The sequence below is a fragment of the Ovis canadensis genome, chromosome 24 (genome assembly GCF_042477335.2).
Source record: "Ovis canadensis isolate MfBH-ARS-UI-01 breed Bighorn chromosome 24, ARS-UI_OviCan_v2, whole genome shotgun sequence".
Lineage (NCBI taxonomy): Eukaryota > Metazoa > Chordata > Mammalia > Artiodactyla > Bovidae > Ovis > Ovis canadensis.
The window spans coordinates 29,777,160-29,789,352 of NC_091268.1; the positions used below are offsets into that span (position 1 = coordinate 29,777,160).

The window sequence follows — 12,193 nt, forward strand, 5'->3', positions numbered from 1 at the left end:
GCCCACCAGACTCCCCTGGCTATGGGATTTTTCAGGCAAGAATACTGGAGTGGGTTGCCATTTCCTCCTCCAGGGGATAGCATGGGGAACTATATTCAGTATCTTGTAATAAACTGTATAATTGTGGTGCTGGAAAAGACTCTCGAAAGTCCTGTGGACTGCAAGGAGATCAAACCAGTCTGTCCTAAAGGAAATAAACCTTGAATATTCACTGGAAGGACTGATGCTGAAGTTGAAGCTCCAGTACTTTGGCCCCCTGATGCGAAGAGCCAATTTACTGGAAAAGACCCTGATGCTGGGAAAGGTTGAGGGCAGGAGGAGAAGGGGGGACCACAGAGGATGAGATGGTTGGATGGCATCACTGACTCAATGGACATGAGTTTGCACAAACTCCGGGCGATAGTGGAGGACAGGGAAGCCCGGTGTGCTGCAGTTTGTGGGGTCACAGAGAGTCAGACATGTCAGTGACTGAACAACAAGAAGCTGTAATGGAGAAGAATCTGGAAAAGAATGCATATATGTATAACTGAATCACTTTGCTGTATAGCAGGATGCAATTCAACATTGAAAACCAACTATACTTCAATTAAATAAAAAGATGCAGATCAAAGTTGATGGATAGTCTCACCATCTAAGAACCTTGTATCTCTCTTTTGACTCAAAACAAATTGAATGTCTGCTCTGGGAGGCAGGGTAACAGTGGAAAGTGCCCAGGCTTTGAAATGGAACAGACCCAGCTTCAGACAGATCCCAGCTCTGCCTCTGGGCAGCTGTGTGAACTTGGGCCAGTATGGTTTCTCATCCGGACTATGGTGATCCATGGTAGGGGAGGACAGTCATCATTTTTTTTTTCTAAGAAGGCTGTACCATTTTTAACTTTGCGAATGAAAATTGAAGTGTTACTCACTCAGTCATGTCCAAGTCTTTGCAACTGCATGGACTGTAGCCCACCAGGCTTCTCTTTCCATGGGATTCTCCAGGTAAGAATACTGGAGTAGATTGCCAGTTCCTTCTCCAGGGGATCTTCCCGACCCAGGGATTGAACCTGGATCTCCTGTATTACACTCAGATTCTTTCCCATCTGAGCCCCCTGGGAAAACCTTAACTTTGCAAACTTGTATGTAAAGATTTTTACATTGTGCTCTGTTCTCTACTGCATCGTAGGTTTCAGAAATATTTTGTGAAATAAAACTTAGGCAAGTTTTTTGAAAGGTGGCTATTTGATAAAAATCAGAACGTCGAAGTGGAAAAGGAAGTCATTTTGACCTTTTTCTCCTGACATAGGATGTCCTGGGCTGCAACCTCTCCCCGGTGCCCGGGTTCCAGCCCCAGGACGAGAGTCTGGAGTACCTGTGCCATGCGGTCTCCAAGGAAGACGGCTCCTTCTCCTTCTATTCCCTGCCGAGCGGGGGCTACACTGTGGTGAGCAAAGCTGACTTCTGTTCTGTTTATGTTTGGGAGTCTTAGGACAGGAGGTATCATTGACCTTGCAATATCAAAGGACTGAATGGTTGGCCTGCAGTTCCACAAACATTTTATTTAGCAGTAACTTAAGCTGTGACTCTGTCTTCTCAGTAACAGCTGCAGAAAGCCTAAGTCTTTCCTCTTTTAAATGTGAAACCGTTATGCTTAATAGTGTCTGTTTGCCCACTTTGAACCTCTAGTTATTTGTTGGCTGCTGGCTTTGAGTGTTAGTATTGATGGTTGAATCATGTTCCTGGCTCTTGGTAAGTAACAGACTTTCCCTTCCAGATTCCGTTCTATAGAGGAGAGAGGATTACCTTTGATGTTGCTCCTTCCAGACTTGACTTTACCGTGGAACATGACAGCCTGAAAATTGAGGTGAGGCCTCCCTGCCTTCTGGAGGGACAGGTGTTGGGGTGCCCATTCCTGGGCACAGGTGTTGCAAGCGTGTTAAAAAACAATTAATATTTATCTAAAAGTGCTGTTGGAAAAAACAGAATCTTCCACTTTCTTCCACTTTATTCTGGGATCCACGGAATCCTTCATGTCGCTCACATAACATCTGTATCTTAGTGAATTGGAGCCCTAGTTTTATCTACGTCGTTCAGTGAGATATGTTCACTGAGTGTCAGTAACATATATTTCAGGTACTGTTCTAGTGATGGGCTTGTTGGAGTAATTGAAAGAGGCAAAAATTCCTCTTCTTGTGTAATTCATGTCCTGATGGCAGAAGGAGACGATACATTTATAAATAAGTAAATCAGAAAGTGTATGAGAAGGGCATGTGTTCTTTAGAAACGAAGCAAGAAGGGAGATTATACCGTTTCAAGGTCAAGTGGGGGTTGAGGTCTCCTGGGTTGTACTTGGGTAGGCCTCACGGGGAGGTGACTTTTGAGTAACAGCCCCAAGGGGAAGAGGCAGTGAAGTGTACTTATGTCTGTGGGAAGTGTGTGTAAGACCCGGGCGTGGCAAGTGCGAAAGTCCTGAAGCACGAGCGTGGCTAGGAAGTGTGGGGAACCCCCAGAAGTCAGGGCGGCTGGAACGGAGGGAGTGAGGAAGGAGGGAGGAGGAGGGGGGCCAGAGCGGTGATGGGGCAGGTCGTGCAGGTCCTGGCGGGCTTTCTGGGCGACACTTGGCACCACTGAAAGGTTCTGAGCAGGAGCATGTGCGCCCCCCTGCCTGCCACGGTGAGCAGAGTCTGCAGGGGGCAAGGTGAAGGCAAGGGACCAGCCTGGAGGCTGTGGCAGGAGACCAGGTGACCTGACAGAGTCTGGGCCTTGTGGGTTGACAGGTGAGGTGACGGGTACGGTGAGAGGTGGCCTGACAAATGCTTTAGACCTAAACCAGGTGGTGAACGTGCTTTTCATCACCTTTCTATCTTTAATTACAGAGGTAGAAGATGGTTACTATAGAAAATGCGCTAGGTCAAATCCCCAAAGAAAACAGCAGCCTTTTATAAGTGGACCACCTACAGTGTTACAGTTATTGAAAACAGTAGATTTTAATAGTTTTCTTTTACATTAAAAAGGACTGCATTGAAGTAGCTTAACTGGGTGGAAGCTAGCTTTCAGGGTACATGCTCAGCAGGATTCTGACTCTGCCTTTTAAGATCCCCTAAAGCATTTGACTGTATGGGAGGGTAAAGGTCAAGCCCTTGGTGCTTCAAGGGACTTGCCCAGAAGGATGGGGGCAGGTGAGTGGGGAAACACATTTCCCGATTGCAAACCAAAGTTTTAAACAGACATGAGTGGAATTTCAGGAAGCAGTCTATAAGCTAAATAATGTAGGACCATTGAGTCTTGTTCTTTTATGGTATTTCTAGCACGTGATTTAGTGCCAGGTACATGGCAGGTGCCTAATAAAGATGATTGTTGAGCAAATAGATGATTTAATAAGTGGGTTAACCATGTCTTTTTAGACAAAGAGCTATCTGACTGAAGAGGAAGCCATTTTCTTAAAGCTCTCGAATACCGTCACATGCATGCTTTCCATCCGTTCATTCAGGAGCCATTTATTGAGTGCCTACTGTGTAGGCAATGGCACCCCACTCCAGTACTCTTGCCTGGGAAATCCCATGGACAGAGGAGCCTGGTGGGCTACAGTCCTTGGGGTCGCGAAGAGTCGGACATGACTGAGCAACTTCACTTTCACTTTTCACTTTCCTGCACTGGAGAAGGAAATGGCAACCCACTCCAGTGTTCTTGCCTGGAGAATCCCAGGGACGGGGGAGCCTGGTGGGCTGCTGTCTGTGGGGTCACACAGAGTCACACACGACTGATGTGACTTAGCAGCAGCAGCAGCAACTGTGTACCAGGTGACTAAGACAGAAGAGGGCCCTGTTTTCATGGAGCTCCCATTCTAGTGGGAGGCAGACAAAATAGGAAGAAATCAAACAAGGACATTGGAAAGTTACTGGCTATTGGGAAGGTTTTTGCTGAAGCCGCTAAAGTGGATTAGTGTGATTGTCAGTGCGTGGCTGGGGCAGGAGGCAGGGGCTCCCAGGAGAGGGTAGTCAGGGATGGCGTCTCGGAGGTGGTGACGGTTTGAGCAGAACCTGGAGGATGAGATGGGACGGCCCGTCTCCCATCTTCTCAGGTGTGGGAGGAGATCCAGGCTGAGGGAGCAGCTGGTATGAAAGCTGTGGTGAAGGCACATGGGAACCCCAGATCAGAGTGGCTGGAGCCCAGCAGCTGTGGAGGGCTGGGCCCTGGCCCTCACAGGCAGGGAGGGTGCAGATACATAAACCGAGCTGAGAATGTGGGGTGAGGGGATGCGCAGCAGCAGGGCTGAGCTGGGGGTGTAGGCGGACCTAGGACTTGAATTCCGGTGTGGCGGGAAGGCAGGAGAAGGGCCCGAGGGACCTTGCAGAGGAGGAATCCACGCACCTGTGATGCTGGGGGCTGGGCAGCGGGGTGCCCAGTGGGGTGATCCTGGGTCTAGGCTGGGAGACTGCGGGGTGGTCTGGCCCCCGGAAACAGCATCTGGAGGGGAGCGGGCATGGAGGGGTGCTCTCACAGGTCTGACTCAGTGGTCTCTGGGGAAGTCAGTCTCTTGATCTTTTTCATTTAGTTATTTGACAAATACCCAGGTTTTTGGAGAAGGAAATGGCAGTCCCCTCCAGTATTCTTGCCTGGAGAATCCCAGGGACAGGGGAGCTTGGTGGGCTGCCGTCTGTGGGGTCGCACAGAGTCGGACACGACTGAAGTGACCTAGCAGCAGCAGTAGCAGCAGGTTTTGGGAATCTGAGAAGGAAGGAAGACAGTCGTGGGAAGGGGTAGCTGGTGGGTGAGTCGAGAGGGAGCTGGGCTGTCACAGGGGACCAGGAAGAGCCAGTGTGGGCCGAGGTGCTGAGCGATGGCCTGAGGGGCCTAAAGGGGGCTTTCTCAGCTCAAGTACACGACAGCTTCTCCCTGTTCTTCTTCTTCAGCCGGTGTTCCACGTCATGGGATTCTCTGTCACTGGGAGGGTCTTGAATGGACCGGAAGGCGAAGGTGTCCCGGATGCAGTGGTCACCCTGAACAGCCAGATCAAAGGTGGGCAGACACGCTGGGCCCAGGCCTGATTTCTGGGGCTGGGTTTTGCTACAGGGGGAAATGGAAAGGAAACAAAATCTTGACTCTGAAAACAGGCCAGCTTTCGGTATCCCCGTGTAGATGAGGGGCATGTAGCTGTTTTTGGCTCATCCTTTGTCAGCATGTTTTTGTTCCACAGTCAGAACAAAAGCTGATGGCTCGTTCCGCCTGGAGAACATAACCACCGGGACGTACACCATCCATGCCCAGAAGGAGCACCTGTACTTTGAAACCGTCACGATCAAAATCGCACCCAACACACCTCAGCTGGCTGACATCATCGCCACAGGGTAAGGGGGTCATGGGGGGGGCCACAGGGCTTATGCTGGCAGTCAGCAGAGACCAGAACACCTTCGATCTGACCACGTGTTTCTACCACGGAGTCTCATCCAATCTCTGACACCTGTGGAGACGCAGTTGGCTACTTTAAAAAGATGAGAGCTAAACGTTATAAACTGAAGGTACTTAGCTGTTGGCTGCTTCCCGAAAATCATCTTGCTTCAGAATTAAAGTGGGTTTACGATAGAAGAGGATCTGTCGTGCCTGATTTCACATCTGTGGGGCCTTCCTTGGCTTAATTGGAAGGTAGTGTAGTTGGTTGAGAACGTTGGTTGTAAGATGCTTCGGGTCATGGGTCACAATTCTTCCTGTTTTGTTGTGCTTAGTGTGAGTTGTGAGGGGACATGCCGTGGTTGAATTCCTGTAGTTTCATCACACAGTGACAACGTTTAGTGCAGAGAACCCCGGCCTTGGAGTAGAATCTGGGTCTTTCTTCTCTGCATGTTCCCTAGAGAGTGGAGGTGGGGGGAGGCTGCCATCTTTTCCTCGGCAATAGGTGCTCACTAACAAGTTACTTGGTGGCTCAGTTGGTAAAGAATCTGCCTGCACTGCACGAGAGACCCGGGTTCGATCCCTGGGTCGGGAAGATCCCTTGGAGAAGGCAATGACCACCCACTCCAGTATTCTTGCCTGGAAAATCCCATGGACAGAGGAGCCTGGCGGGCTACGGGGTGGGGCAGGGTCTGCATGGAGAGCGGCCTCTCAGAGCAGCGTGGTGTGGATGAGGGATGGGGGAACAGCGCCTGGCATTGCTGGAGTGGAAGGTGCTGCGCAGATGGAGGGAGCAGGTGTCGCAGGGCCTCTTCATGCCCCATTGGAAGTGGAGGGCTTTTTCCATCAGGGAGAAAAGTCAAAGGCCAGTGAACAGCTATAAACATGGAGGTAACATGGTTAGACGTTTGTCTTCAGTGAGACATGTTGGTGCCATGGTGGGGCAGGCCTCGAAGGGTCGAGATGAGGGTGCGGGAGGCTGAAAGCAGAGTTGTCTGATGGAGAAATGTCTCGGGGTTCCCAGTCCGAGAGGCCGAGGCCCTGGAGAGGAGCCAGGTGGGGCTGAGGCTTCGGTTGTGACCACGGGGTCCGCAGGCCCGCTAGGTGGCGCTCTTCACCAGGTGCTCAGATGGATTGTGACTCCGGAAGACTTGGTGGCAGAACCTTGGAAAGGGTAGGAGCAGGTCATGGGTCACAATTCTTCCTGTTTTGTTGTGCTTAGCGTGAGTTGTGAGGGGACATGCCGTGGTTGAATTCCTGGCATGGAATCTGTGGACCGGAAGTAGAATGTCAGTCCTCGAGGGGCGGCCTCAGGAGAGCCTGGGGCGGGGGCTTTAGCTGTGACCTCCCGCCGGTCACGGGGGTCCGGGAGCTGAGCCCTGAAGCATGCGTTACTGGCCTGGTCACTGAGGAGGTTTTCTCTAGGCAGGTGGGGGCTCTGGGTCAGGGCTCCAGCGAGGAAGCAGACCCCCAAGGAGCCTCAGGAAGTGATCCTGGGCTTCAGTTCTCCCTTCCTGAGCAGTTCTGAGCGGCCACTCTGGGTGAGGCACCGAGGTGAATGCTGGGTGTGCACAGTGAGCCAGACTGTGAGTTACGGGGGGTGTGCCGGAAGCGCTTGGGGACCCCCAGGGGACTCCCTTCAGGTTGGGGGCTGTGGAAGCCGAGACCTTAGGGAGGACTGAAAGGTAGCCGAGTGGGCGACTTGGCAGGTGGAGGGGTCAGTGTGTTGCAGGAGGGGGGCTCCTCCTGGAAGGTTCTCTGGGTAGAGGGCTGGGGGGACAGGCAGCGTGGGTGGGGGTGACGGTGCGGCCTTGTGGCCATCTTGTGTGGGTGAGCTTTTCCCCAGGTGAGTGGAGCCCCTGGATGGGTTTTCAGCAAGGGAGCTGTGAATCAGGGTGCTTTGGAAAGGTTTTCTTTTCTTCTCCTGACTGCTGTGTGGGGAATAAATGGGGGAGTGGGGAGCCAGAGTAAACTTGAGGGAGTAAATAGGAGGTGCTGGAGGAGTTTCCTGGAGGAGATGGTGACCCGTGGGACCTGAGACCGGGTTCTGGGGGGGATGGGAGGAGTGGGTAAGTTTGATGTGTGATAGGCCTGTGCCTCAGAGCTCAGGTTTCCTATTTCAGCCATTTGGGTAGATGGAGGAGGTACCATTCCCCGTTCATGGAGGTAGGGAAACGTAGTTTAATTTTACATTTACTCTTTGAAATGGAATTTTGAATCAAAGAGAAACCGCGTTCTTTGAATATCTTTGGAGAAGTTGATCATTTTTCTTTTGGGCCATATAGCACGTTTGTCTTTTAATTCATTGATATTTCTTTGTTTTTCTTTTATTCTCTTTTAAAACATTATTTGAAAAAGAGAAAAACTGAGTTAAATGACAGAATGTAGCTGTCTCACTAGGCACCAAAATTACTAATTTCTCTCCATAAATGTATTAAATTCTGATGAAAGAATTTTTTTTTCAGAGTTTAAACTTTTTATTTTGTATTGGGATATAGCCCATTACCAATATTGTCTGATGAAAGAATTTATTGGCACAAATTGATTTTTAAGGGCTTCAGTATAACAAACACTCTCCTACCAGCTTTTTAGTTCTTTTTCTAAATGAATGTGTATTTGGGGTTTAGTGTAATGGGTCACTTCTCTTTAATGGAGAATATGAGCTAAAACACATCATATGGTTAAAGTATTAAAACTTAGGCAAGGGGGTTCAACTTGTAATGAATAAAGGGACTTCCCCCCGCCCCCCCCACCCCGAAAAAGACACAAATGAAGAGCGTATGGGAGGGCCTTGGGAACAGTTCTTTCAGTATTCCCTTCCTGTCGATTTTCTCTGAAAGCACACAGTAGGGAACCGAAAAAAAAAGGCAAACCTTTGCATCCAGATCAGGGCTTGGCACACTTTTTCCATCAAGGACCAGAGAATAAATATTTTAGACTTCATGGGCCCATACAGTCTTTGTGACGAAGCCCACCATAGAAAATTCATAAATGAATGGGCGTGGCCATGTTCCAGGAAAACTTTATGTGCGTACACTCTAATGATATACTTTTTATATGTCATGAGATAGGCTTTTGATTTTTTTTTTTTCCTTTTTAACCCTTTAAAAGTGGGAAAACCATTCTTAGCTCACGATCCCAACCAAAACAGGTGGCTGGTGTGACTTGACCCGTGGGCGGTGGTGTCTTACCCCCTGCTGTCCAGCCGGAACCCTGGTGGCCAGCCTGGTCACGTCCGTCTAGAGCAGTGGTCCCCAGCCTTTTGGGCACCAGGGACATGTTTTTTTTTTTTTTTTCTCTTTTGAGATCTGTGTTTTGGAAGACAGTTTTTCCATGGTCTAGGGGAAGGAGGGGGATTCTGTGATGATTCAGGTGTACTTTATTTATTTATTGTGCACTTTATTCCTTTATGACATCAGCTCCACCTCAGATCCCCAGGCATTAATTAGATCCAGGAGGCGGGGGCCTCTGCTCTAGAGAGACGACTGTGGCCTGCACCGCCTCGTGGTTCCTTCTGTTTTTTCTTTGCAGCCGAGTGGGCCTGCCAGCACCTAGTGCACCCCATTACTGTCCAGCACTGAACCCAGCATTTTTTATTCTCTTCCTGTCAAAAGTAGCAACTGGTTTTTATCTAAAGCGATCCTCTTGAAGATTACACAATGTAAATTTTAGGCCGTTGAAGAATTGCTTGTGACCTCCAGCGGTGGGACGTGATTACAACTGACTAAGCATGAAGATGGCCACCCAGGGGACACTGGGCTTTGCTGGTTTTTATTAGCGGGTGGGTGTGCCTTTCCTGTGCTTCTGGAAATGTGCCATGCCGTACTTTACACTCTGCTCATTTACAGTCTCCAGTCTGAGTCATTACCTTAATAGGGCTTTTCAATTATAAGTTGCTTCTGTAGCTCCTAGCTCCTAAGGAGTTCAATTTTAGCTCTGCATTTCTTTAAACTTAATTACCTTTCCTATTCAGATCTCTCAGATTGCTTTTCTGTGTGCATTATATATAATCACAGGCGAGGAAGCCGTCTTTGATAACCTTGCCTTGTTTTATCGCCTGGGTAATACCACACTTCCTTAGGCAGCTTACAGCTCTTGCCTTTAAGGACTCATCCGCATTCTTGGTTGTGGCTGCTCCACCGTCAACGATCCAATTACCTGAAACATTTTTATCATCCACAAATTGTCTGAAAACCGCTTCTGCAGTGGGGAATGGCCAGCTGTCACCCAGAACACACAAACAGCCCTGCCCCAGGCCCTCTCTCTGCCTTTCCATGTGCAGAAAGAGGTCCAATCTTCTTTCTAATGATTGCTTATAAAATTGAAGTCGTTTGGTCTGTATTCCCGTCTCTTCATTAAGATCACACTAGTCTCAAGGATGAGGGCTGGACGCGGGATTCCAAGTCTGGGTTGCCAGCATCATTCCTGTGATAATTGAGTTCTCCTGTTGGGCTGAATGGTCCTCTTGTTGCAGGTTCAGTGTGTGTGGCCAGATATCAATCATTCGCTTCCCTGACACTGTCAAGCAGATGAGTAAATACAAAGTTGTCCTGGCCTCTCAAGACAAGGACAAGTCTTTAGTCACCGTGGAGACGGACGCTCAGGGATCATTCTGTTTTAAAGCGAAACCAGGGACCTACAAAGTTCAGGTATGACGAGTTTTGTTTCTTTTAAGATATTTGAAAAACAAACAAACAACAACAACAAGGATTTGAAAGGGTTATTTTAAGATGGGATCAGAGAAGGAGCATTTTCATTCCCAGCTTCTTATTTTGATAACTTTACATTCCTGCATGTCAGTAGAGCAGATAGGCAGCCGGCTTGAAAGGATGCGACAGGTGTTTCTCTTTTCCCGTCCTGATGTTTGTTAGGGGTTAGTATCAGGCTGCCAGTCACACGTCTACCTCCTCAGGCTTCTGGCTGCTGTAGAATATCCACGGGTCGCCAGATGAGATCAGAGTGAACTCTCTACTAGTGGCAGCTCAGTTACATCCACAGAGCATGGCTTCTGGACCCTGAGGCCAAAATGGAGCTTCCCATTTCCTGCCCTGCTGTAAATTGGAGATGCTGAGCAGGCACCCCCCTGATTCCTCTATCCATCTCCCTGGTGAAGAAGCCGGGGAGACCCTGGCCTGTGGTCTCACCACTGGGGTGAAGGCCTGAGCGCAGGTGGGGGCAGGAGGCCAGAGGTGAGACAGAAGCAGAGGTTCAGCCCACCAGCCCTGCACCGAGACCGTGTCAACTGCTGCTGCTGCAGCGGTTGGACGAGGGGAGGGAGTCAGGGAGGGTCCTTCTAAGACTTTGCTCTCCTCCAGGCCAGTGGAATCTCCCCACTCTGAGGAGGTGGGGTAGAGGCATAGCCTTCCCCCTGCGTCCAGGAACAGCATGCTGTGTGGGTGGTCAGCTCCTTTACCAGCCAGCCAGCTTCTTGTGATGTTGGCCACATAGACAAGCCTTTGGAGACTCCATCAGAGGCACAGTCAGGGACTTTTCCAAGGAAGGGCAGCTCTGGAATGTGATCTCTCTAAGGATGAGGAAGGCCAGCACCGCCTCTTCTCCCAGCCCCTCTTGTGAGAGAAAGGCATGCAGAAATGAGGGAAAAAGAAATGGCCCAGGTCTACTATTGGTCATCCACGTGGGTCCACAAGCTCACAGTTCATGTCACAAGTGACCTCACACCAGAATTCTAGGATTCTAGAATCCTGGTTCTAGGATTTAGTGATCAGTAACAGCTTTGCGTGCCCTGATACGCTTTTGTGTGCACCCTGACACCACGGAAGGCTGGTGTTCTGTGTCTGATTAGAAATACATTTTCTTCACACCAGCAATATGCAGATTTGTTGTGATTATAAAACTGTGCCTAGGAATGAACCTTCTCCTTCAGAATCCGTCTAGCCTCAGGCCCAGATGATCTGGTGTCCTGTTGGCCAGGGAGCAGTGACCCTGATGTAGCCACTGACCTTGTCCTGTGTGTCCCACAGGTGATGGTTCCTGAGGCAGAGACCAGGGCGGGGCTGACTTTGAAACCCCAGGCGCTGCTGCTGGCTGTGACCGACAGGCCTGTGATGGACGTGGCCTTTGTGCAGTTTTTGGCATCGGTTTCTGGGAAGGTCTCTTGTCTGGGTAAGTTGAAAGCAAGAACGGATGAGTTCAAAGAACCAGGCTGAGAGAGGTGGGATTTGGGTGGGCTCTTCCTCACTGGGCGGTGGCAAAGATCACAGCAGAAGCTGATTGGGGGAGTGGTGTGTGTGAGGCCGTGTTGTGTGCAGTTCTTTCTGAATAATTGCCGCAATCATCAGGAACATTTCTCTTGGAATACTCCTGCTTTGGCTCCCAAAAGAACGTGTGGGATTCTTTTTCTGAAAGGAGTTGGGCCCAGGTTTCAGTCCTAGCTCTGTCATTTACCAGTATGAGACTATAAGCATTTACTTGCCCAGCCTCAGTTTTCCTTCAGTAAAATGGGAATACTGCTGCTCTCAGAGGGTTTCAGTGAGGCTTAAATGTGGTCATATCAAGAGACCGTATAGCATAGTGGTTAAGACCATAGACTCCAGAGCCGGACCACATGGGTTTGAACCATCGCTGTGTGATGTAGGGTAAGTGACTTAACCTGTGCTGTGAGTCCCTCATCTGTAACGTGGGGATGTTATCAGTACCTGCCTCACAAGGTCATTGTGACGATCAAAGGAGTCAGTGTGTGTATGGTAAAGAATCTGCCTGCAATGCGGGAGACCCAGGATTGATCCTGGGTCAGGAAGATCCTCTGGAGAAGGGCATGGCAACCCACTCCAGTATTCTTGCCTGGAGAAGCCCATGGACAGAAGAGC

The 12,193-nt window shown here is 49.7% G+C and overlaps 1 protein-coding gene across 1 annotated transcript in view; it reads left to right on the plus strand.

The window, feature by feature from the left end:
• Positions 1–12,193, plus strand: part of LOC138428913 (BOS complex subunit NOMO1) — a 56,676-nt gene that overhangs the window by 15,662 nt on the left and 28,821 nt on the right. Inside the window, exons 8-13 of the mRNA XM_069569844.1 lie at positions 1,285–1,422; positions 1,753–1,842; positions 4,892–4,997; positions 5,176–5,326; positions 9,841–10,015; positions 11,348–11,489. Of these exons, the coding sequence (XP_069425945.1) occupies positions 1,285–1,422; positions 1,753–1,842; positions 4,892–4,997; positions 5,176–5,326; positions 9,841–10,015; positions 11,348–11,489 (802 nt within the window). The remainder of the gene's footprint in view (positions 1–1,284; positions 1,423–1,752; positions 1,843–4,891; positions 4,998–5,175; positions 5,327–9,840; positions 10,016–11,347; positions 11,490–12,193) is intronic.